This window comes from Scomber japonicus, chromosome 2 (assembly GCF_027409825.1).
Source record: "Scomber japonicus isolate fScoJap1 chromosome 2, fScoJap1.pri, whole genome shotgun sequence".
In the NCBI taxonomy this organism is placed as follows: domain Eukaryota; kingdom Metazoa; phylum Chordata; class Actinopteri; order Scombriformes; family Scombridae; genus Scomber; species Scomber japonicus.
In genome coordinates, this window is record NC_070579.1 from 35431965 (window position 1) to 35459135 (window position 27171).

The window sequence follows — 27171 nt, forward strand, 5'->3', positions numbered from 1 at the left end:
GCCTTGTGTCGTATTTCTGTAGAGCCTGACAAATCGCCCAGATTGCCCGTATGGTAGATCTGGCCATAAGTAAATGATTTCTATTATTTCTTATGTAGTAGCAGTTTCCAAAGGTGACATATTAGAAACTGCTCTGAAACATTTAATGAAGGTAAAATCATTAAACATGTAATGAGCAATCTACAAAATGAATACATGTCTCATAATAAACAGAGTAGTTTAATGAGCTCATAAAGACACCAGGAAACGATGTGTGTATGTAAATCAGTTTATTGCAAGAAGACCACTGGGAACAAGGCCAACATCTTCCTCTCTCTGGCTCTGAGCCCGGAGGTCCTCATCAACAAAAATGAGGATTTACAAACAATTCAAAGGACATGAGCATCGAACGACATTAATTAGCTGAAAACTAACTGTTGTAGGCCTACATTCTAAATACTGTATATATCTCAAATATAACTGCTCATCAGAAGTTATTCCAACATCTGTGTTTATAATAGCATATCCCTCTGATATGTACAGCATAATCAAGACAGTGCCTGTTTCATCTTGGAAATGCATTAAAATTACACACAAAATAATCTGAATTATGAAAGAGGCATGCAAACTGACCAGTATTTGTCTCTATGTAGCCTACCTGAAAATAAACCACTTTCTACTGTGTCTCTCTTTGAAGATGTAACACAGCTCTACAGCGCCCTCTCATGGCTGCAGGAGGAGCATCGACACCAACTGAGGATGCTTCAGCAAAAAAATCTCACCAAACTGTTTAACAGGAGAATTCTCCAATAAGAGTCCTCACAGCTAGAAATTAAAATTAAAATAATAAAAAAATACACAGTTTGTTTGAACACATGCTGAAACAGAGTGGCAATACTGTTGACAAGAGTGTATTTTTTTGGCTCAAATACAAGCAGGAGGATGGCCGAAGGATTTGAAGCTTGAAATACAAAGGGATGGTACAAGAGTTCAAGCACTGTGTTTTTAAGAAACAATATGTTGTGAAAGTTCAGGGCGAGCCATTGCTATGTACTTCCTGTTTGTCTAAAAGTGCATCTTTTAGTGAGTCACTAGTTTAACATATATATAAGTTAGGACTGGTGAGATCATCATAAAGATTGCACTTTTACTCGATCTCATCCAAACATCACACAACATCTCTGAACTTTGTTTTTTGTTTGTACCAATATACAAATGTTGCGATATCTTTCCAAACTATACAAAACTTATAAATTATAAAGTTCTATTCTTAAATATAAACAACATCAAGTCAGTTTCCAGTACTTAGATTATATATTAGGTACAGTACATTGTACAGCTCCGTCGCCAGTGATCGGAGAGCATTCCATTTAATACACTGTACACGATCCAAAGGCCCGAAACTGGTGGTTAGACATGATCTTTGAATAAATTAATTCATAAATAAATCATGATTATGTCTTCCCAGTAACAGTGGTATCCTTGGTTCCCCTCGAGATTGTGTCACACACATGCGCACACACACACACACACACTCACATACACACACACACATACACGCAGCGCACTCAAGCTGATTCTTAAGTCCAAATCTATAACTCTTACTGCTATTTCTAAAAATACTTTTGGCTTTAAGAAGTAACAATGTTATACTCAACTCAGAGACTAAAAACTATCTTTTAATTAAAGTACAAGAGGTTTAACGTCTAGAGGGAACTTTAAATTCAGTAGTTACATGTTTAGAGTACCTGTAGACACTGCGCAATGATACAATAACATCTCTAATCGATAAAGTGTCAGTGCTGGATGTCAGTTTTAGGAAGATCCCTTTCATCATACGTGGGGTTTTTATTCAAGGAAATAAATAAACCCCACATCTACCAGGATGTGACTGTAGAGAGACAGAAAAACAGCCAAGAATAGACTCTATGTGAATATTGTTTCATATCTAGATTCTCTCCGTCAGTGCAAAGCTAGAGCTGACTTGTGGCTAGTACAGCATGCTATGTTGTTATAGTGTATCAGGGCTGAACGAGGGAGACGAAAGAAGCATTGGAGTGTATTACCGGCAGACCACGTGACTGTGCTGTGCTAAAGTAAAACATACAATATCGTCAACCATCGTCGGATCGTTCAGCTTTGCGAGACTGATCCAGTTGTGCATAAGAGAAACCCATGTTTCAGCTAAAATAAGTACTTATATAATCCTCAATTATATACAGAGAAAGCCAGTTTTTTTTACTTAAAAATACCTTAATTGTGTGCTTATATCCAAACTTGTACAAAGAGTAACAAACGATCCAGCTAAAAATCGCTGATAGCGCAGGATTTCTCTCTTTCTGCCGGTCAGTCAGTCGGTCAGTAACAGTAGCAGCTTCTTCACCAACAGTCGCCTAACTGTTGGTCTTAATACAGTTAAGTTCACGCCAGCCAACCTTTCAGTACATCAACTTAAACAACGATTGGCAGCAATTTCTGCTGCTGGGACTTTCTTTTTCGCGCCTCATGTGCAGTCCCCACCCCCCAAAAAAAACACCTCCACAACCTCCGGTGTCCTCTCTCTCTTGTGTGTATTGCACCAACGATAAATCATATAGAGCTCTATTTTTCTATTTCGGAAAAAAAAGAAGAAAAAGAAAAAAAGGTAGGACTTGGTCTGAAGGCGCCAAGAAACTGGAAGCCAGGTGAGGTTTCCTCCATTAGCCGGAGGAAGAAGTAGAAGAAGAAGAGGAGGGAGGTCAGTGGATGTCTCGGCACATGGGAAGGTTGACGAAGATGAAGACGTTGAACTCGATGAGGACGGAGAAGCATAGAAAGATGGCGTACAGGATAATGCAGGCCAAGCCCAGTCGCCAGTCCAAAGTCCATTTGTTCAAATGGACACCGAGAACCTGAAGGAAGGAAACACAGAAGATAGAAGAAGATCGTACAAAATAAACAGATGATGATATTACACAGAAATATTTACACCCTGTTAGATCTGATCAAATTTAATAAAATGTTATCAAATCAATCTACTCAGGCTTGTAGCAACTCAATCACTGTTTTAGTTGTAACTTTGTTACGTGAAATAAGGTATAGGCGACATGACCTGGAAGCTTGTGATCATCAAAACAGCATTTATTCTGTAATCAAACTCATTCCAGAGATAAAGAAACTCAAATAAAAGGAAATGATTTTGACGGAATGCATTTCTGTTTATGTTGTCTTGAGTATTTGGGAGAGTTCTTGGTATAAGTGTTTACTAACTCTCCACAAATGTTTATTTCTTTAACTTAATGTGTAGCTGATTATATGCAGGTTAAAAGTGTCTTTTTGTAACACACTGTATATGTGAATGTCTTTGTGTGTCTGTAATGTGCAAACAAATGAGCAATCAGACATTACTTCCTCTATCTGTCAGATATTCACATCTGTCCAGAGGAGAATGTTTAATGTTTAATGTTATTTCAGTTCATAATAATAATTATGTAATGTTCACATCTGTAATATTTAGTGACTGAATGTTTTCTGTTTTTTTGGCTGATAAATGTTGTGAAGATAAGAGTTTCTATCAAATGTCATGTTCAGCTCTGTGATCAGGTGACAGCCAGGCGTGTCCTATCATGCTCTGAACCATGCAGTTCATTTCAAACATCTGTACATGCTGGATGAATGTGTTTCAGCCTGCTCAATCACAACACCAGCTTGATTCAGTTAGTCTCAAAGGTTTGGTACTTACTGTGAAGAATACTGAGGCTAGTAAAAGTCCAACAGAGAATATGAGTCCTCTGCTATTGAGATGGATCTGAGGAGACAATCACAGAGCATTAGTCTATAGCAGCAGCTCAAAACCCCCCCCCCTAAACTCACACTTATTAGACCATGGCCCCCCATTTGATAAGATTTTGTCCCTTTATCTAATTATCTGATTAGATTTTTTTCTTTTAGATGTGACATATTCTGTCATTGTGTTACTTATGGATGGAAATACAGTGAACATGAATTACAGTACGGTACAGGAACGTGTGGGTGTATTTGTGTACAACAATACTCTTAAACTCCCTCACTGCTCTGAGCTGTATACTACAAACCATTGTTTCTACCCTTCATAAACACAGCTCTGCTCTGTTCTGTTCTGGCCTGAGTCCAACAGAGTCTCCTCCTGGCTGAGCTGAGAAGTACTCACGATGGAGCCGTAGTCGATGCAGAGCGTTTGCAGCGCCCAGGGCAGACCCAAGCCCACCAGGATGTCAAACACATTACTGCCTATAGAGTTGGAGATGGCCATGTCTCCCATACCTGAGGCAAGGAGAGCAACACTGTCAAGGTCTGTGTACAGTCAGGAGACAAATCAATTCAGACAAGCAATATTCTGCTGTGTACTGCCACTCTTTGTCTTTACAGCATCTCTTCTACACCAATACTGTCTTGTTGTAGAAAAATGTAGTAGTGCGTGTGTGTGTGTGTGTGTGTGTGTGGGTGTGTGTGTGTGTGTGTGTACCTTGCCGTGCCACTATAACACTCGCCATGCAGTCTGGGACGCTGGTGCCTGCTGCTAGGAAGGTGATGCCCATGATGACGTCAGGGATACCGAGAGTGAAGCCAATCACAGTCACCTGAAAGCCAACAGAAAGCAAGTCTCAATATACTGTTGTTTATTAGTTCTTCCTGTATAGTTCAGCACTACAGTGAATTAAATAAAGGCTACGACTCAGACAAGTTCCCATCTGGAATCTAATTTCAGTCGTATAACCGAGTTTTATACAGCCTCAGTGTACAACTACATGTTAGAAAAACTGTCCTAATACAGTGCTGCACTAAATGTAACAATCCTCTTCCTATTTAATACATCTCCACATTGAATTTAGTTATTGATCAGCTTTCTCTGGGATTCATCCTGCCAGTTGGTTTTATAGAAAACTTGATAGAAATTCTTTATGGGGTACTTTCTGTCTGCCAAAACACTATTTATCTGACAGTGCTCACTGAAAGCACATCCATAAAAGAAATAAAGACAATGCCAGTCCACCTAAAGGGCCATAATACATTTATAAGGGTGTCTTGGTGGAGGTGGGGGGTGAGGGGTTGAAAGTTAGTTTTCAATTTTTTAAAAACTTCTCCTCAGTCTTATTAAAAATGTTCTGGCCCTCATCTTTATTTAGAAAACAACCTCCATCACCCTCCTCCAATACCTCCAATAATACAACAGTTATATATTGGTACAATTTGTTTCACTGTTCGTAACTAAGAGTGTATAAAAGAATATAACATTAAGTACTCCTGTCTAAATGATCATGTGTACCAAAGTGCAAATTAGAAATGGAATAACAAAGAAATGACACAAGGCTTGACCCAATCTCTTGATGTTGATCATTATGCTCACTGTCAGAAACGTAGTTTGTCCAAATCAAAGTATGCAGTTACAAGGTTTCTAGACGACAGCAGCATTATCCAATCAGACTAAAATAAGAGTTGTCTGGGGGCCATGAGCTTCAGTGCCAAGGGTCCCCTGGGGGTATCCAGCCTTGCATGGGAGGCACCTCTGAGGTTGTTACTGGGCTTAACCCTGCAATTTTTACAATCCCAATTTAGTTAACTGTATATACTGTAGTAACAATAATTGTAAACAGTATTTCATAAATCATACATGTGTGCTTACTGTCTTCTTCACTTTCACATTGCTACATGTGATGGTGCTTCACTGTCACTAAGTGTCAGTCAGCAAAACAGCTTGAAACCAAAAGCAGGATGTGATTTGCTCATTGTGTTTTTGCACAATACAAATAAAACATGTACACACTTGTAAAAAACAAAGCTCCACATTCCTACTGGTGGGCAAAAACTCCACAGGGTACCAGTGAGGGAGCTGGAAAGCATCCCCCTCACTGAGGTGAAAAAACACACACACACGCACATTGAATGTGTAAAGTCTGACAGAGCAGAATAATACAGGAAGTGCATGCCTGTTATGTTGTGCTAATCGCTCTCTCTTTGAGCTTCCACAGAAGGCTACAGAAATCCAGAAGATGCCAATTATCTTGTTAGGCTGAACCAAGTAGTTTATTATGCATTTTATTTATTCAGTATGAGGCAATAGTGATTTGTATTTGTGTATGTGTAAATATTGTTAAGAGTGTTTATTAGTGTATAGAGTGTAGGTAGGTGTGCCAGGTGGGAAAGCAGTGTAGTGTGTCAGGGAGAAGGGGTCAGTCTGGGTGTCCTCTCTCCTGCACCTGTCAGACTGCTTTTGTTGTCCGCCAGCCTGCTACATGTGTGTGTGTGTGTGTGTGTGTGTGTGTGTGTGTGTGTGTATGTGTGTGTGTGTGGGACTTTTTCTAACCTGTTTATGGTCACAGCTTTGAAAATAATCCCTGTTTGACTGTTACTGCTCATTCCTCCATCACGCTTCACACCTGAATCCTGCTGGCTTTGTAAGGGTCAACAGTACATACAGTACCTTTCACTTTACTGTAGTTGTGCTTTCTGTTAGGATGCAGATTAAAGTGAAAATGGAAGCCGCTATATGCAAGTGGAAAATGTGGTACTCTCCAGAGAGGTGATGTTCATTCAACAATAACTATAAAAATCTATGTCTGTTCTGTCTCTCAAGCCTGATATTTTGGGCCCATACTGTATTTGCTACTAGCTGAATTTGATGAAGACAAAAGCCTTGATACAGACACAGGATTGTCGTCCATCTGTTACATGTAACTTTTTTAAAAACAAGAAATCTCAAGGAAAGAATGAAATAAAATATACATCTGGGAGAAGAAACTTCAACAACTATAATAAGACTTTTTTTCTGTCCCCCACTTCACCCAAAAACAGTTCCTAAAGCTTTACAGTAAAAGCACTAAAGTTTAAAGTCTTCTAATTAAGCCAAGGCAATTTTATCACCCTTTTAAAGATCAGGTTATGCTTTCAGTATGCTAGTGAGTGAGACCCTGGACTGACCATCCAGACCATGATGTACGAAAGGCCAGCGATCCAGATGGTGGCAGTAAAGAAGGAGACCATGAACCATCTCTCCCAGCGCCGCTTGGAACAGTTGGGCACAGTGAGGAACAGAAGCAGGGACAGCGGCCACATGACCAGCCATTTCACCTTGTTACATACACCCGCTGGAGGAAGACAGGAAGGAAGGAAGGAAAAACTAATCACACTCGTCACAAAACATTACTAACCATGATCATTTGATTCCAAACTTTCGTGCCATACCTGGAACTTTGAAAGGCACCAGGGGCCCTCCGTTGTCATCCTCTCCCTCTCCTTCCTCGTCATTCTCATTGTTCTCATTGTCCTCATTTTCATTCTCCGTCTCATTGCCAGACTCCAGTCGCTGAAGCCTGCACCTACCGTTCAGGCCCTGCTCAGCCCCACCCATCCCATTCTCCAAACCCCGCCTTCCCTGGGCCCTGGCTGCTGAGTCAGAGTCGCCGTTGTTGATGCGGTTGACCCGAGTCTCAGTGGTGTTGATCAGTCTCTGTCTCTGGAAGTGATTATTAAGATTATTATAGACTAGCTATAAATACGTGAATACATCTGGATGTTATTGCATTGGTGTTATGTAGCATAGCAACAGCAGCGTGTCAGACCAATTTTGAGTCCATCTTAACTGCCTTGGTTTGTTTTTACATTTTATTTATATAATCAAATCAGAGGAAGCAGAATTTAATGTTCTTTTCATCTCTTTTTTCTCAAAAGGCCAAATTTGGTTGTTTATTTTGGATTTACATCCAGACTGTAATCTGTAGCAGACAGGTGTCTGAGAGAAAATGTTGGCTGTACTATCCAAACAAATATTAACATTCATTCCACTCCTTCTTTTGTTGAACCCAGGCAGGATTATATGGTTTGTATTTTGGCTGAGTTTTTGAAAAAGTAGCCGAATAAAACTACATTTCTCTTGAGGGAGGCTTTGCTGCCTTTCAAGTTATTCCAACTCCAATCATGTAAAACTAAAAACTAAACATAAAGCCACACATCATGAAAGCGCATATTTACCTCATTGATAAGCATCCGAGAGGCCATGGTGAGGCGGGTTCTGGGTGAGAAATGACTGGTGATCATGATCCTCATGCCGGCCTCGGAGAAAGACAGCTGGTGAGGGTATGCAGACAGGAGCTCATCCACCATCAGCACAGATGGCTTACAGTGGAAGTTAGCTAGAGAGATGTAAGACACAATGTTGATGTGACTACTGCCTTGACAGTTCACAGGGATCTACATGTTTTATACTTAGTCCGCAGAAATTACTTTTAGTCATCCATTTCTGCAATCGACAAATCATCCAAAAGCAATTTTTAAATGTATTACTTTTACATTTGTTACAATGGAGATACAATTTGCAAGTGTTTGATTGACAGTTGAGTCAGCAGGAGCTAAGAAACACAATGCACACAAATTTGCACTGCTAAATCTAGCCCACAAGCTAAGAACAGACAAGTGTTTTGTTAGCAATAGCAATGAAGAATGAAGACCACGTCATTTAGCATATATGATATTATCATGTACAAGTCAAATATGAAGGTGTTCAATGTGCTTTAGCCAACTTGCTAATAGCTATATGGCCTGTAAACTGACAATGCAGTTTATACAGCTCTTATTGTACTGTATAAACCCATAGATAGATAGATAGATAGATAGATAGATAGATAGATAGATAGATAGAGAGATAGGTAGATAGAGAGATAGGTAGATAGATAGATAGATAGATAGATAGATAGATAGATAGAGAGATAGATAGATAGATAGATAGATAGATAGATAGATAGATAGATAGATAGATAGATAGATAGATAGATAGATAGATAGATAGATAGATAGATAGATAGATAGATAGATAGATAGATAGATGGATAGATAGATAGATAGATAGATAGATAGATAGATAGATAGATAGATAGATAGATAGATGGGGTTAGGTTAGAACCATAGAGTATTCACTGAACTGTGTCTCTTAAGGCCAGCCCAAACAGTGATAGACCTGTTGAAGAAAAGAAGCCAAAGTGCGATGGACAGTGTGCTACATTGTTTTATTTTCACCTTCTCGAACCTCTCCTGTTTGCAATGTCAGAATACAATTTCAGTTCGTCCACTGAATTTCCACTTTGAGATATGATATGGGACTTTTGAAGCCTGAGATTTAAAAAATCCAGTGTGTCTGGATCAGTGGCATGGTGTGACTTTTCCATTTGTTGGGACTACAGCTCTAGGCAGCTGTGTATTTTGGCCTTGAGCATGTGCTGTACAGTACAGCAGAGAGCCAGCTGCTGGTGGCTAGCGGCTAGGTTAGTGGTTTCTAAAAATTAAAAAAAAAATCTTTTGGAGCCATTTAGCAACTGCTTTCACTCTACAATTATCCCCACAGTACCACAACGATTCATGTACGTTTTGTCTGCCTTCAGGGGTAAATGTTATCTAATATGGAAGCAGCAATTGGGCGGAAAATCGTCCAATCTGGTAATATTTCTGGGGCGTAATGTTTTCCGCCCCAGATCCAGTTATTTTCAGCTTGCGGTGGCAACCAATCGGGGGCCACCAGGAAAAGCTAAACACATACACACATACCGCCATCGGGTGAAGAAAAGTACACTCTTCAGCACACAGACACAGATTGTAGGCAGCACTTTTTCATCAGTCATTGCATGTTGCTGAATTTATGTGTGATTTATGTGAGAGTAACAAATTAAACTTATACAAACACACAAACCAACAATAACAAAAATGATTTTTCATCAAAATATGTATTTCACAATTGGAATTGCAGGAGGGATGGGGCCCGGTACCTGTAATGTACCACAAACCCATGGTCTGGTTGATCCTGTGACTTAGGTATAACAATACCAACTCTAAACTGCAATGAACCCAAATCTGTCTGTGGACCTTTGTTGCATCTCTAATCCTTGTTTCCTGTCATCTTTCAACTATCGCTGTCTAATAAAGGCATAAAATGACCCCAAAACATCTACAACAGTCTACAACAGTGGTACAGTGTGAACTCTACCCTGTCTAAGTTGACACAGGCCAATTGGTCCTCTTCAACATGTTTTCTGGAATGTAAAATAGCTGCTGGAGAACCAACAACCTAACCTCAGGTGTCCATGCACAGAAAAGTGTAAGAGGTAATTTCCCACAGAAAGTATTTGAAAAACCATCCAACTGTCCAGATCCCTGCTGACTACTGGTAGACCAATTGTGATACTGCATTTCCCTGGCAACCATCTGTCAAACCAACTGCCACATGCCGCCCTGGTTCTCTTCAATGCCTCCTCAGCATACCCAAAGGAACAAGTTTAGCTGACTAGGTCTCTCTGCGGCGGCACTCAGAGTACCAGATGCAGAACAAACTAAGAGAGCAGGCTGTGTTGAAGCAGACTGGAGGCTGGAAGGATGTGCACATGCCTTAGCCAGCATCTTGCACTACTCTCCTATTGCACTGCCCCATATTTTTCCATAACTTTGAAGATAGAAGGAAAGCTGAAAGATGCAGACACTTGAAAAATGTATGGAAGTGCTAGGTTGCCAAATGAGACCTCAGGTTGAAGACCAACGATATGCTCCTTTTTCTACTGGCATCTAGTCATCTCAAGCCTTACCGGCCCAATGCAGCCTAGAAATAAAGGCTTTGCTAGGAACAGTAGTAAGCAAAGTCAAGTAAAAAGGATGCAGCTACCACACCAACAACAAGATGAATGTCCTGAGGGGCTGTCTTTCATTTTACACACTACAAAAACTTGTCAAGATTATGGATAACAGAGGCTTGGTCTACATTATGTGACTTGTCTGTCACAGTTTCTGGATGGAGGGCATGTAACTCGTCACGTAGGAGAAGTTCAGAAAGTCGAACAGCATGGTGGAGCGTTAGCGGCGATGGTCAAGCAAGGGAGACAGAACTTATTTGACAAAGACATCCATGACTATCTTCTCATGGAGCTGAACAAAGATAAATATGGAGTGGTACCCCAGCTGCCTTTATATTCATGCAAATTTCAGTGCAGATAAATCCTACAGAGCCCTGTTAGGGTAAAGCCTGTGTGAAATAGTATAATACAGGTTATGTTACCTTTCTTGAGTAGGACTGCAGTAGCATCACAAGTGACATTATCCTCTAGATCAGTGCTTCCTGTCAACCCATTGGCCAGATTTACTGAGCTCTTCTTTCGACGATCAAAGTAGCGCTGTGCCCTGCCATTAAACCTGGCAATGACAAAAGAACACTGTTGATGGCACAACTTATTTTATATGACTGCAACCAATCAAATAGCAGAAGGCATTGGAAATGTCTTCAGGAGTGTACTCACTTCATGATGAGGATATAGACTGCATACATGAGAATCAGGATAAGAGACTCCCACCTGGTTCAGCACATGAACAGAAAGTTAGTCACATTTGTGTAACATTTTATAGTTGTAACAAAGTGAGGGCACAACAGAACATAATCTCATTACGCACCAGCACACCTTCTCATCATAGATGAACTAAAGAGGCAAGACAAAGAGGACACAAGGGGACATTAGGTGGGAGGCAGTAATTGAAAGTCAAATTAATTCTGCATTTCAGCATCTACTCCACTAGGGGGCATGACCAATCCAGAGCTCAGACAAGCAGAAAAAGGTCAAAACATGACCTTTTGGTTCAATACATCTTATTTAAAGACATGACACAGTAAAGGCTAAAAGTTTTTATTTTATTTTATTTTACAGTCATTTGTGAGGTTACCTTTTTAGCATGTTCAACACAATATGCAAAATTATCGATTACTGACATACTGTCATATCAGTGTGATGTTCTTTGTTTTTGTATGCTTGATGTGAAACAAAACACTGGCTGGCTTCATCACCTTTTATCTGCATATTTATGCATTTTCTACAAACTTGATCATGTGTATTGTGTCTCCATGTGTCTATATGTCTGTAAACTCTTACCGCAATGAGAGCTATGATTGAAAAGGTGTAGTAAGTTGAGTCTCGAAGTACAGCCCAAGGAGAGAGCTTCACTGCCTACAAGGGAAAAAAACAGAGATAAGCACACTTATAAAAACAAGTACATCAATTCATACGCTCGCATTTAGCTTTGCTGGAGTTGATGCAGCACCATGACACAGAAACGCCTCTGACATCATTAGCATACTGATGTAAACACAAGAGCTGTTAAGTTGACCTACTGAATCACAGTGACTGAAAAAGCCAATTGCAAGGTGCCATCCTACGTAGGAAAGGTGCCGGTGTGTTTATCGACTTTATGTAATCAGATACGATGCAGGAGCCCACAACGCTGTGACTAACGCTGTAACGCTCAGCATCTCGGTCTTCCCACACAACGCTCACACTGAGAGTGGAGAGTCAGAAGTCACATCTTGAAAGTGCCACTCCCAGCTGTGGAATTGGTTGCTGCTGAGAGCCAGAGGGCAAAGTTAGAGCATAACAAAGCTTTAAAATGTTTGCTTGTACTGAAGCTCAATGTACAAAAGAGCTTTGTAGATGAAACTGGCAATGGATAGCCAGCCAAAGGTAATAAACAGTAGCAAGGTGCAATGGCTGGGCTTGAAGATGATCTTACTGCACCCCATCCTTCCAAGCCCCGTTATACTGCCTGTCTCTCTCCCTCATTATCTCACTATGATTGCGTAATGCACAATCTGGGATTGCATCACTGTTTGGAGTCAAGTGCATATATTTTTCAGAGCAGAGAGCTTATCCTTGTACTCCACTCATTTCCATGTGTGGCTCTGCCCTGTCCTTGGCATGTCAGATAGCATCAGAAAGAGGCTGCACTATATTATGTTATCACTGTATCTCATGCAACACACAGCACCAAGGATGCAAGTCAGAACAGAGATATAAAGTGTTTTTTCATTTATGAGCAAATATGTGAATGAAAAGAACAAAGCATAATCAGTGTGCATCAGTGTGAAGATGATTGAGGCGTGAAACATATTAATCCTGATCTTTGTTATTTTCCTTATGACACATTACGGTTATGTGAAAGATGAGACAAATATGCCTGTACTGACACGTTCAGGAAAATGTGATACCTGCAGTGGCAGATAACACAGGCATATGTCAGGAATCAAAGATTAAAAATTAAATTGACACATGGATCATATGTACCTGGGTGCACTCAGACTCATACATAAACCAACAATGTGTACGCGTGTCATGCAAGCTTCTGTAAACATATGCACAAATTCATGAGTTGACTCTCCCGCTTTCTGTTTATGTTGCTGAATATTTAAAGGTGACATTAGGCCGTCGGTTGTACTCTGTGAAAATGCCACCAGGTCAGCGGCGGGCTTGGCTGCAGCAATGTAACACGATGACATCATACCTGGCCAGCGAAGAAGCCGCACACACCAATGATGCAGAGGATGTTGAAAACAGCTGAACCTACAATGGTTCCCACACCCACGTCACCTTTGGTGATGAACACCCCTGGGGAGAAAATGAGCCAACACACACACACACACACACACACACACACACACACACACACACACACACACACACACACACACACACACACACACACACACACAGAGACACACACACAGACACACACACAGACACACACACACGCGTGCGCACACACACATACAACAGAAGACATTAGGGCTCCATAGTGAGCGCAGATGATGTGTTGCACAGTACTTGATATATCCAGTTGCAGCATCTACAGTGTTAACAAACAGATGTCACACAACTGTCAAAACATATGAAAATTACTCAGCTATATTGGTCATAGATCACTCTCTCTTACACACAAAGACACACTCTCCTTTACATACAAACACATGAGGAGAAAATGGACAAAAATGACTGAAGAAACAGTGCTGTACAGTCATTGTATAGTAGTATATAGTATAGATGCTGAAGAAAGTTTAAATATCTGTGATGGCCATGAAGCCCAAAGTTACATTTGTTTTTTTAATAGAAAATAGAAGATTGGTGAAGTCTCTATGTATAATTAGAGATTTATATACAGGATAGTGATGCAATGTGGCAGTCCAGCCTTTGATGCTCTCTTGTTGGTTCAGACAGATATTCTGTCATACGCAATCATGATCAAAGAAAACATATTGCTTTTACTCCTCAGCAGCGTTTCTTTAGTAGTTATAAGCAGGGAGACACTGATATCACTTTTTTCATATCAAGTACGAGTGTTTGCATTGGGTACTTGCTGAAATCAAATACCAATATGAATACTTAATAATACCATCACAGTTCTAACAATTACTTTGAAAACATGTTTTATTTTGATCAGATGTTTCTCACTCTATAATACACAAAATGATGCTGCTGGTGACATTTAAACATTTGTGTTTTCCTGAACAAACATGGCACTGCCACAAATTTCACATTCAGAGGACTTCATACAGTATATCAGTGCTGTCTTCCACTTTCCACACTACTGCATGTCAGTGAAGTGTTTCTTGATGGCTGCAGCTAAGGTTCTGTTCATTGTTTCGATGCTGCGGTCCTCGTCTGTTTCTTTGGTCAAAAATCTCTGAAGCACGAGCACAACAGGAATCACATCTGAGGCCAAAGCATCAGAGGAGCTCAGGTTAACCACTCCAAGAGACAGAACAGATAGTCTTTTCCAGAAGTGTCCACACTGGTGAGCAGTGACATCAGGGTGCTGATATTCAGACCCAAATATTCCCAGAGCCCACTTCTGCTTGACAAGAGACTGTGGCATGGGTAGAGGGGGCTCCACTCTGGAATGTGCATTTCCACTATTTTATCATTAGATTTCAGGGTTTGTTTCAAAGAGATGTCAAGCAATTTTCTTCTGTTTTAGACATGTAACTAAAGCAAAATATGTGTATTGGCCTCTGAGTGCTTCCAAAATGAGGGTGCCTTCAGTGTGTTTATATATTTAAAACGTCCAATTATTTTATGTCCAATTATTTAACCTCCAAGTGCCACCACATTGGCCAAACTTCTCTAAGCCAAAACACCCTTCTTAACAGCCAACTAGAGGGTTTGAGTGACACACAGCAGGCTAGGGAGTCCAGGATCACTGATGGCCTTGATCATGTTTTTGGCATTGTCCCAATGCTTGGCTTGTAGAATGACTCTGGGGAATGGGGAGTAAAATCATCAACCCATTGTGAAGTTAGTCTGGTGAGAGACATTTTGGTGGGACTGCTGGCCAAAACCTCAGTGGTGAAGCTGCAGGCCGAAATGTCCTGCAACAGTCTGTCAATGTTCTTTTTTCACGAAATCATGCAGCTTTGGTAATACAGTTTCTGATGTGGTGACGGATCTCATACTTCAGCTCCATTACATTAAGATGACGAGATCTCGGCCGGTCATCAACAGCTATGTACTGGGTTAGAGCTACTGTTATTTTTACCACCCGTGGGTTGTCTCTGGACATTTTCTCTGTCTGGTGTTTGCTGCCAAGTTTGTAGGTTCTGTTTTATGCCATATGTGCTCAGCATTCTAATGGCCTATGCTACTTGGTTTACCCTTCAATGCTCCGTCTTGGCACTTGAGAAAGACCCCTCCACACACAAACACACACACACACACACACACACACACACACACACACACAGATTTGTTTCACCATCTGGTGTCCCTGAAAAAAACAACATGTCTACAAGGAGGAAGATCCAACATCCCACTGGTGGATTCTCACAAGTTAGTAACATCACTCCCTCACTGCTTTGTAAGACAATCTAGCCAATCACGCAATGTCACATCCAAGACCTCATGGCACCGCCTATGAATCCATGGATCTACAGTGAGTGCGCTATGATTGTTGGGTTACTACCACTCAGGTGGCGTCAACAGCTAGGTGTCACTGTACGTTGCAGTACACCTCGGACCTCATCACATGTGAGGCTAGGTCTCATGCCGCCATTGCCCATAGGTAGACTGCACTTTCACAGTCTACTGCTGCTCAGGCTGCATCAGTAACTATACTATTGGGTTAGACCTAACAACATCATGGTACGCTAGCACTGCTATCTGGCTTAGTGCTAGCTAGTAACACAACTTTTCTTGCTCGACTCTGTGGAAGATGTGGGCCTCTCTTCCTCAGCATTCACATCGGAACAATACCCGATACTGGTATCAGTATGGTAAATGGACTGTACTTATATAGCGCCTTTCTAGTCTGTGCGACCACTCAAAGCGCTTTACATGACATCTCATATTACCCTTTCACACACATTCATACACTGATGGCAGGGGCTACCACGCAGGGTGCCAACCTGCTCATCAGAGGGATCTAACCATTCATTCACATTCACACACCGTTGGCACAGCAACGGGAGCAATTTGGGGTTAAGTGTCTTGCCCAAGGACATCGACATGTGGACTGGAGGAGCCGGGAATCGAACCACCAATCTTCCAATTGGAGGACGTCCGCTCTACCTCCTGCCCACAGTCGCCAATACAGCCGTATTGGTTCATCCCTAGTTTTTACATAAGATTGAATGTAATACAGTACATTGAAAGCCATGTTTGTTTACTGCTATCGTCTTGGGGTAAAAGCATTAAAAGGCATGCGTGATTCAGTTTGGTTAGAACAGAGTGGGTAAAGAAAGGGAGGGATGGTTATGGTGAATACCTATGACAGATGTGAAGAGCTCAGGAGCTGAGCTGCCAGCAGCCATGAAGGTTGCACCTGCTACATCCTCGCTGAGATTGAGACGCTAGGAGAGAAGGGGAAGAAGAGACAAAACAGAAACAAAGAAATAAATATAGAAATTATTATAGAAAATCCCAACCATTCCTAGACACAAACAGAAGGAAATCAATCTGAGCCTAAACCCTGATGCATTGACCCTTAGCTGAACATTACGATCGACTAAAGATTGCATATATGCTGTCTGGAAGCAGAAAACTTGTTCAATATGACATCTCACTGACATGAAAATGAGTTTGTAATTTTGTTTTCTATTGTACTTTTTAATTGGGAACCATGACACTTGTTTACACAACAACAAAGACTATTCACATGGAAAATACTGAACTTCAGTCAGTTGCTTGGAGACAGCCTGGGAGAAGAGGAAAAGCCATTTATTGGGTGAAAATTTGATTTTACATAAGCAGTTCCTTTCTTTTACTGCTACTTGGTGCCAGCTTTATTTAACATTTGGTACATTTATTTTGGTCTTGTGTACAGTATGTGTTACTGGAAGAGGTTTTGCTGTATTTTTGATGTTTGATAACCAGTCTTGTAATCCCATAACATAATTCTAAAAGACTAAAACTACACTGTGTTCATGGAGATTGAGCACAATGATATACAACAGACAGAATACAATAAACACTTTTAGATTTATAGACAGCTGTTAGGTGTGGTTCTGGGAAAAGCTAATAAGTCGGACTTGAGCCAAGATTTGTTATCAAACTACAGATTTTTGCTGAGGCATATAAAATATAAGGTGCTTACAAAAAAAGAGGAATATTTCTGGAAAAAACAAAACACAATACCCATGAACCCTCACAGACTTTAAAAAGACGTCAAGTCTAAGTGCAGGAGGGAATGCAGGCTTCAAACTCTATTGACAAGTGGGACAAAACACTTTCATTACATGAATTGAGAGATTTCTGTGGACTGATAAGTTTGTCTCGTTTTCCTGTACAGTTCTGCTGAATCAAATATCTAGTAGTCGCCCTCTCGCCATCATATCAGAAAGAACATACACAGTGCTACATACAGTGTTGTTTTAAGTCATTTAAAATCTCTTCTTGGTGACTCCTTCCATCTTTTTTCATGCAAAGTTTTGCATGGTGCAGATTTACAGTTAAAAGTGAAAGAGCCCTGAAATATTTACTGACCTACCAGAGGGGACAGTCCAACATTGTGCACAAGCTCAATTAAGACATATAATGAAAAAAGATTATGCACCTAGTAGTTGTTGTTTTTGGAAAGTATCTAACTCAATTCATACCTCACATATCTTCTCCAGGGAGGGGACGAAGTAGTCATCACAGATAAGGGCCAGGGCACAGAACATGTATATGGTCTGTGAAGAGAGAGAGTGATGAATATTACAGGGATCAGTTAAGTATGACCATGCTGCCTGATGTAATTTAAGAATGTGAGATGATGGGGTGAAAAGTCCAGGACATGTTAAAATCGGCTCCAGCTGTATCTTTAACTGCCAAAAATCAAGGTGGCTGGCTGTTAACATGTTGGCAGGAAGCAATGATTTACCAGTGATTTTCTGTCAGAAATCTCTTGCTCCTCATACCTGTTGCATTTACCCTAAATAACACCAAAGAACACTTCTCAGATCTCACTGGGACATTAAATTTATATGTAAATTAACATGAAAAATGTAACAGCTAGTGTGGTAATTGAAGGCCAAAGATTCTCTTGCAAATGCGGTACAGTGCATTAACGGATAAGCTTTAAAAATTCATGAAGGACATAACTAAGGGACTGCGCTATTTACATTTTTAAATATGGACATTCATTTTCACTTTTTAAAAACATACTGACATTAAAAAGCATTACAGTATTAATATGGCCTTTGCTTGATCCCTACTGAATATGGCTGTTGAAACTGAAAGCAGCATAACCTCTGACCTTGAATGACACTATAGGCTCCAAACTAAAGAACAAAAGAAGAACTCCTCGTGAAAAGTTTACCTGAAGAGAATATGAGGCTTTCTGAGTTAGTCAGATAAAGTGGCTATCTTGCACAGTTTCAAGGAAGGATCGTCACAAAAAGAGGGAATTTGGGCCCCAAAATACAGGAACTTTGAAAGATATTAACTTCATATAAAATTTTAAGTAAATAATGTAAAAAAAACACATTTCAATTAAACATTTCTACACAGAGCAACGGCTGTGGATATGGTCCTCCATCACTTAGTACATTGAAAGTGCATTATGAAGCCATCTCTTTACAGTTAGTATGAACAAGAGGAATCATAACAATAAAAGCATATGTAAGTGTTCATTTGGACACATGTTTATTATTTTAGGACAGACAAAATTGTGAACGTACCCTTTAATGGTCTTACCGTGCCAGGATTCATTATCATTATAAGTAGTGTATAAAGTGCTTTTAATGCTGCCCTGTCTTGACATCACGTAATACACACAACATGGACCACAGTGAGAAATAAAAACAGGATGAAGATGAAAGACAGAACACAATGATCAAGAGAGGAAGTGTCAGGTAGTGACGGCAGACTGACTGGAAATGTGTGAACAAAGGAGAGAGCATGAATAATCTTACACTGACTCTTTGTAATAATGACGCCTTTCAAAGACGTGCAGGGTTGAAATCTTACAGAAGGAATAATGTGGAGTGTGACTTTTCTTTATTTCCTTTTGTGCTCAGAACTGGAACTTTTTCGATTTCCTGTTACTGAAAGTAGGTGAGAATGAGCTCAACTACCCCAAACGCCTACACAAGAGCAGCGACTGAGCCCATGCAGTGACTGTCTATGTGTGAGTGTGTGAGTGGGTGTGTGTGTGTGTGTGTGTGAAGAAGAAGAGTGCCAAAGCTCAAGGCAAGCAGTCACTGAAGCAGATTTATTAATTTGGTGCAAGCAAAGGTCAAAGGTCGCATGTAATCCTAATAACAGGGTTTAATCTTGATTCAGGGTTGAGCTGGAGGGAAAACAACACGCCTCACTGTGTGTGAGTATGTGTGTGTGTGTGTATGTGTGTGTGTGTGGATATCAGCCAAGGAAATATATGCTGAATGTACATTTGTTTTGATTTGCACACATGTTTTATTATGTGTGTGTACAGACAGGAAGTTCTGAAATAAGAGCTGTGTTTTTTAATGGCAACTCTTTTCTTAGAAATGATGATGGAGCATTAATAGGTTTTACAGAATTGGAAGGGGGGGTCAGCATTGGCAACACAGCTGTCAAGAGAACAGCAGCTGGAATTGAAAACTGTGATATTAAAATTCAGAAATATGTTAACAGAGTTTTGTCTTCCAGCCAAATCCAATACTAGAAACAAACACTGATAATCAATAACGATCTTCAGCTTGACACTGGAATCACATCACAGCAGCCTCACTTGTGGCTGCATCATAGGATAATACAGCAGGATGTAATCCACTGTTTAAGTCAACATCCGTGACCCTAGACCATATGTTGCTACACATGCTGCATAATTCATACTACATAAGCCACATGGTGATGTGACAGCTGCTGTGTAATTTATTTGGTTATTTTTGAACAGCATTTTCTGAATTAGAGTTGACTTCAGAGGGAATTTATATTTATTTTTTATTCTCTTACCAGTAATAGCGAGAAAATAAGCATTCACAAGTGCTGATTAACAGTGAAGCAGAGCAGCTGCAGGTGGAGAGAGAAAAGAAAGGCTGCTAGCACATTTATACAACTGTGTATTCTGGTTGGGAGGCAGAAGTAGGACAAAGTCATTGTTCTGCAAGTCACACGTCTTGGCTACAAAGGCTACAAAGATGAACAATTATTATTTTACATTCACAGAAATAATGAGTGTTTTTGCATCCAAATGTGATAAACTGAACTCATTCGGCTGCATCAGTAAACTAACTTATACATTAAAAAATGTCAAACAATCTCTGTTACCACCTTATCAAATGTGAAGATCTTCTTTTTGCTGTTTTATACATCATTATAAATCTAGTATCTTTGTGTTTTTGATTGTTGGGTGGACAAATCAAGCAGTTATAAGGCGAGCCGAGCCCTTAGGTCCTCTACTCAGGGTTTTTTAAGTGTACCTCAGACACATTTTAAGACTCTGGGAGACTGTGTCGTCCAGTTGGCAGCCCTAAAGCTTTGGAATATTCTCCCAATAGGCTTGAGGTCCATGGATAATGTGGATTCATTTAAAAAGCACCTAAAAACCATCTGCTCAGGCAAGAATTTCAATTATTTAAAAAGCTAATTCATTTACCAAAAAAATCCCAACTCAAAGTCCAAAATGACTTTTTTTCTGGATGTTTCTACTACATCCTACAGTCTTCATCAACATGAGATGTGGTTGAAAGCACGGGAAAAAGCTGGTCGGTGGATTTTGATTGTTACCATGGTGAAGAATGAGCTTTCAAGCTCAGCAGGTGTTAGCTGTGGCGCTAATTCAACGCTTTTCTTAAAGGTATTTTCATCATTTCGTCATCATTCATCATTTATCTTTTTGGGGAAGCTTCAGTGGATGTTCAAACACATGCAGTGGTAGTGGGCAAGCTTTGTCCTTAGGTTCAGCCAATTGTGTGTCTGAATTTTTACAAAAATAAAAGCTAGAAACAGTTGTACAGAGTCAGAACTGTACAGTATACTCTGCAAGTATTAGATCTGATTGTCCTTCCTCAACAATACACAGCATGCTGTTCTCACCACAAAGTACAGTACAGCAACATCTCCTATGAAATGTTATCCAGTACATTATTTTAAAGGTTACACAACACAAGGAAATAGTTGGTGATCATCTACTATACTTTTCTGCTGTTTTAAATGCCTGAGCATTCCAGAAAAGGTTGATTTCATTTGCCCCCGTGCAGCAGGGAGAGGCCAGCTCAGAGGGGGGGTGCACTGTAAGTAGTGACATCGCCCGTAATGTCAAACATGTACTTGCATAATGGTCTGCTCGGTGGTCTGTTTATGTACAGCAAAGTTCAATGGAGATGTTGCTGCTGCTCTGTTGGCATGAGCTTCCATTACAGTGAATCCATCTGGAGGCTATCAGCAACAGCAGAAGAAAAACATGGATCATCATGTACTGGAACATTCTGTCAGTCATGTTAGAGTGATGGACGAGGGGCTTCATCATAGCCTCGACCTTACATGTTGACCCCTGCTGGGCCACACCATAGAGGCCGGTGTGACTGGTCATGTGTGTGCTGAAGCAGTGAAATATAGCTGGAAAAGAGAGGAGAGGAGAGGAGAGGAGAGGAGAGGAGAGGAGAGGAGAGGAGAGGAGAGGAGAGGAGAGGAGAGGAGAGGAGAGGAGAGGAGAGGAGAGGAGAAGCTGTCTTCTGTTCAGCCAGAGAGAGAGAAATCCTGAAGCTCTGCCCACACACACACACATCAAGGTTTTAGGACAGACACCAAACAATCTGGCCAAACCAAATCATCTCAAAACAAAAAGAAAATTATATCAAATATTGGAACGAAACCATCAAATCACAAAGGAAATTAGAGTTCTATTTGATTTGAATAAAGAGGACATGGTAGCAGAATACCTGAACACTGTTACTGATAGAAAACTAAGGATTAGAATGAGATTTCTTTGAATAAATACAGAAAAATGTATCCCTGATCCTCAGATCCTCCTTTCATACATTATGGACAACTTCTGTGTCCTGTACAGTCATGAGTTGAATTTAATATACTGTAATTGGGTTTTTATTTTATTTCTTGTATTTGATATGATTGCTGATATGTGGCTATTATTTAACATTTATTACTAATCATCTATCAATATTAATTTACTGTCCTGCTTTGGTGATTTAGGTTTCTGAACTTTTATTCCAATAAAGTTTATTTGAAGCTGAGTTTTAAATTTACAGTTGCACCATTTGTTGCCTGACAGAAATATCCACTACCTAAGAAACTAAAAAACTAAACATGAATGATTATGTCACCCATACATTTTGTTGGAGACGTTTGGATTCTGAAGTCACTGTTAAAGTTTATTTTCTTTCAAACTCATCCCATTAAAAAACAAAATGCTTTCATCCCTCAATTCTGTCTGACTTCCCTACACTCAGCCTCAACCTCCCTGTTTCCAACTAAAGATGTAAGTCTTTACAAATAAGTCATAATTATATGGTTTCATTTTAATTTTGTTGTATTGTTATTTCCTAAGACAGCTAGACACTGTGGTTTTTAGTTTAAGTTACTTATAGAAGAGTAAAGAGTGCATTTGTTGGACAATTTTCATCTTACGGATTAATACAACAGAGTATAATGAGTATTTAAAACAGGAAGATGGTATATGTGGGATGGCTCAAAATAAACTACCACGTGAATGTTCATTATAATGAAAGAACATGTCACCCAGTGCAACAGTGAGGCTCTTTATAGACAGAAAAGTTGGAGTATTGATAAAAGCAAAAAGTGACAAAGTGCACTGGAAACAGACAAATAAACGAAAGCATCAGACCTGCGTCAACAGATGAGGTGATAGTGATGTTCCTCAAATGAACACATCATGTTTTCTACATTGTTTACCACCATTTGAGGTTTAACTGAGGTTCTTTTAATCCATCTTGTTACACTCCTTTTCTGTAACGGTGTATTGGCAGCCGACAGAGGAATTGGAGCCAAGAGTCAGTCATCTCGCTGAACTTACAATCTATTTTAAATCTATCTATCTATCTGTATTTGCATAACAGTAGAAGATGGAACAACTATTTTCTTTTGCAGATTTTCTGGAAATTCAGTTCAAATTTGCACAACATTAGTGGTAGATGGAAACATGGCTTTTGAGTTATTGAACAACAATGGAGCTCTCTGACACAAAGTTATAGAGATGCTATATCAGACTTTGTATAGATCTTTTGATACCAAGGCAAACATGAATGCAGAGTCATATGTAGGTAAACTTACACACAGGACATGCAGGGCCACCGCTCCTTCTGTTCTCTCTTTGTGTGTGAACAGATCTGTAGGGAACTCGTGCAGAGCTGGAAGAGACAGAAACAATCAGCAGGGTTAGAAATATTCAAATAAGATGGATAGAGTTTGCACGTATGAATGCATCTGTTGGAAGAGTGTGATTTGGAGGACATATTTTCAATACCCAGCGGAGAGGTCAACCCTATGAGAACAGAAACCCATTGTACTCATGTGTACTGACAAGGAGCCTTGCCCAGAGACTACCTTGCCCTAGTGTGTGTGTGCATGCCTGTGTGTGTGACAGTCTAACTGTGCCCTGCCAAGGACTGTGTATGAGCGTCGCTTCCTCGGAGAGCGACAAGAGAATAGGGACATGGAAAAAGTGAGCGCTAGGAGGACAAAGCGAGGGCAAAGAGGAGAGCGAGCATTATAAAAATAGAGCGAGGGATATTTAGGGTATGGCAAGTGGGATGGAGAGCAAAAGGAGAGAGAGAAAGGGTGGCGGAAGTTTAACCGCAATTTGCAAACTCCACTTTTCCCCGCATGGGAATGTGAGTACAATTGAGCAAGAGAGAGCGACTGTGAGAACAAGATTCAGAGAAGAGTGGAAAGTTGGCAGAAGGAAATAGTGTGAAGGAAAACAGAAAGAGGTGAAAAAGAGGGGCTTTGGATTTAAAAGGTGGCTTGAGTTATTCTACCCCTTCTCCATGGCTTCTTGACTTGTTCCCCTTTTTCAGCCCCGCAGTCCCTCCTTGATTGCCAAAACCAGTGACAGGCGCTTGGCTACTGGAGAGTGTTAAGAAACCTTTGCCTCTCGCCCCTCAAGCATCAAGTCACCCCTGTCATCATCTCCTCCCACACAAAACCAGAGCCCATTCACAGGTCACTGAAAATATATTTCACATTACATATTTCCGCACTTATTTCCTTGGAAAAGCCAGCCACGCACCAGAAGGAACGTAAGATTAATGCTAATGATTCCTAGCATGTGCTGCAACAAATGGTGACACTCGAATCAAAAGTATTTTATTGAGCATTAAACAAAAACAGTCTTGACATCTTTTTGAAGAGAAAACAAGACAACTTGCTGCTTGCAGAAATCTTCTGTAACAAATACTGCAATCATAAGTCACCTGACTAACTAGCTTAATAAGCTACTGATACTTCGAATGCCTAGAAGAGTCAGTGTTTAGCCTCAGTCTTTTAGCGTATCTTGAATATATAGCCAAAACAAGTGAGTCACAGGTGGAATTATCTACCAAATTCCCAAAGCTAACATTAACTAACCAACCACCTATCTATTAGCAACACTATTAGCAAATGTTACAGTTGCCAACCAGAAATGAGAAGCCTGATTTTAGCTAGTCTTGTCTGAAAGTCATTTAATTAGTCATTGTTTCAAAAATGGTAAGTAGTAAACCTTGATTAGAAAGTGGTATCGTTTGCAGACATTGTTTGCAGACATTTATGCTATGTGCTAATCTTTGTAATCTAATGTTCGTTCATGAACACAAAACTATTCAAAATGTTTGGTAATTGATAATGCTTTAAAGTCAAGCTATTCTTTTGTTGCAACTTTCTTTGCTTTTACGACACAGTCAATTGAGTAACTGTTTTTGGACAGTTGACGTCAAATAATTATCAAGAACACACATTTTTATAGCAGGAGTTTAAAAGGTAAGATGGTAAAATGTTAACATTTGACAGTAAGCACAGAAGTCCAGGCTGGTGATGTCATAAGTTTTGCTGATTTTGGTCTTTTTTCTAACAATTAACTGATTGGCACAGCTACTGCTAATGAGACAACAGTGACCCAAATGCTAACAAGCAGCATCATGCAGGTTTAGAAGAGACTGACTTAATACTACACCCGCAGTGCAGTGGAAATCTAAGCAACATGTCAGCATGGAATGGTTGTGATTCTCGGAGTTTGGGTGGCATCACAGGAAGTTGGCATTTCTGCATTTATCTTTATCACATCAAGAGACAGGAAACACAGGGATAGATAGAAGGAGTGGTCCTGAAGACAAATTGTGAACCTTGCAGTTACATGGTATGTGTCTTACACAGTGTGGGATGACTACTACTTCATTCGGGGGCCACTAGAGAGACAGTTACGCCAACCATGAGTGGGTGAGTGACTGAAAGAATGAATGAACAAAACAGTTTAGGAGTAGTCGAGTAGTTTAACATTCCACCTACACTCATTATTTCAATCTCACTCCTTAACAACGTGTTGCAGAGAGAAAATAAAAGCTGAATAGTTAACTACTTTCCCACTGCTTTCTCCCACTCTCCCCCTTTATATACTCTGTTGACCTGTTTGCATCTACAGTATCTCGCTGTGTTTAAGTGGCTGCAGCCCTCCTCTGCACTGTGTTCCACTGCTTTAAGTTTTGAGCAATACCCTGGTGTATTTATGCTGCATTCATACTGCATGTATTTCAAGTTCTTATTTATACAATGATTGCGTTTTAACACATTTACAGATCCCATTTCTCAGCACTCTTTTTGAACCGTAATATGATGCAGATATTTTTATAGATATCTTATTTTTCTATTTTTCTCGTAATTTTTCTATGCTTATATATATTTCTATTCTAAAATGTGAGAAACTGTAACATGAGCCAATTTCCCCTCAGGGATCAATAAAGTATTTCTGATTCTGAAACCTAACACAATGCAGAGCTGCCTGTAAAAAAGCCAAAGAGGGTACGAAGCAGCAGCAGAGCAGACGGCCATCTCACAGCGACAGCTGGATGTGTTTAATATTTACTGTTACAAGCCGGTGTTAGCTAGCTCAAACTCAATCCAGCCAAAATGTCAGGCTTGTGTGTGAAGGGAAAGAACAAGAACCTCTCATGACAGGATTTAGAGATATATGCAGATGAGAAATAGACGACACTGCTGGCAAAAATGCAATAAAAACCACTAGAAATGATGGAGAAAATGTGGATATAGTGATACATTATAAGAGTAAAAGGCAACACTAAAAAAGAAACTACCTAAATTAGCAGAATGCTGAACTGACTCATGAAGTCTTCAAAGAGCCTGCAGATAAAACCCATACTGCTAATTACTCTTCCAAGAAGCATGACGTCCGATTTCCCACGAGAGGTAAGTACACGTGCAGCTGTGATGCATAACAACACACTCCTACAAGAAACCCACTGAACCTTCATGTAAACAAGGGATTTTATACACATCAACACTGAAAGGTTCCACTTCACAGCACCTAGCTCCTTCTAAACCTGAATCAGAAACACATGCTCACCAAACTACACAGGCCTGTAGATATGTTAAAACATACCGGGGTCTACACTTATAGTATAATACAGGTTAATTACAGTCTCTTTGTTGCGATTGTTTCTATTGTTAAAGATATTGCTGATACTGATAACACATTGACAGAAGACATATTGACAATGAAGAACAAGGGCCAAGAAACACAATCAGACAAACTGTGAACAACTTACTTTATTAGAATCTAAAGCTAAAGGTAGAACCCCCGAAATATCAATAATAATCCCATATGGCACAAGTAAAACTTGAGCACGCACAATTACAGCAAACAAACAGTAAACTACTAGACAGTTGGTTTTCAAACTGGAGTAGATATTTCCAGAGGACAGTTTCAGTAATAATTTTACGGTTTGCCTGTGTTGTCTTG

General features: G+C 40.0%; 1 protein-coding gene across 1 annotated transcript in view; it reads right to left on the reverse strand.

The window, feature by feature from the left end:
* Positions 1–2136: 2136 nt before the first annotated feature.
* LOC128370364 (sodium/potassium/calcium exchanger 3-like) overlaps positions 2137–27171 on the reverse strand; it is a 59286-nt gene continuing 34251 nt past the window's right edge. Inside the window, exons 3-17 of the mRNA XM_053330961.1 lie at positions 23493–23569; positions 17873–17947; positions 16543–16627; positions 13291–13394; positions 11889–11963; positions 11416–11441; positions 11265–11318; positions 11027–11160; positions 7966–8126; positions 7180–7450; positions 6916–7082; positions 4463–4577; positions 4148–4260; positions 3701–3766; positions 2137–2870 (exon numbers count right to left, since the gene is read on the reverse strand). Of these exons, the coding sequence (XP_053186936.1) occupies positions 2718–2870; positions 3701–3766; positions 4148–4260; positions 4463–4577; positions 6916–7082; positions 7180–7450; positions 7966–8126; positions 11027–11160; positions 11265–11318; positions 11416–11441; positions 11889–11963; positions 13291–13394; positions 16543–16627; positions 17873–17947; positions 23493–23569 (1676 nt within the window). The 3' untranslated portion in view covers positions 2137–2717. The remainder of the gene's footprint in view (positions 2871–3700; positions 3767–4147; positions 4261–4462; positions 4578–6915; positions 7083–7179; positions 7451–7965; positions 8127–11026; positions 11161–11264; positions 11319–11415; positions 11442–11888; positions 11964–13290; positions 13395–16542; positions 16628–17872; positions 17948–23492; positions 23570–27171) is intronic.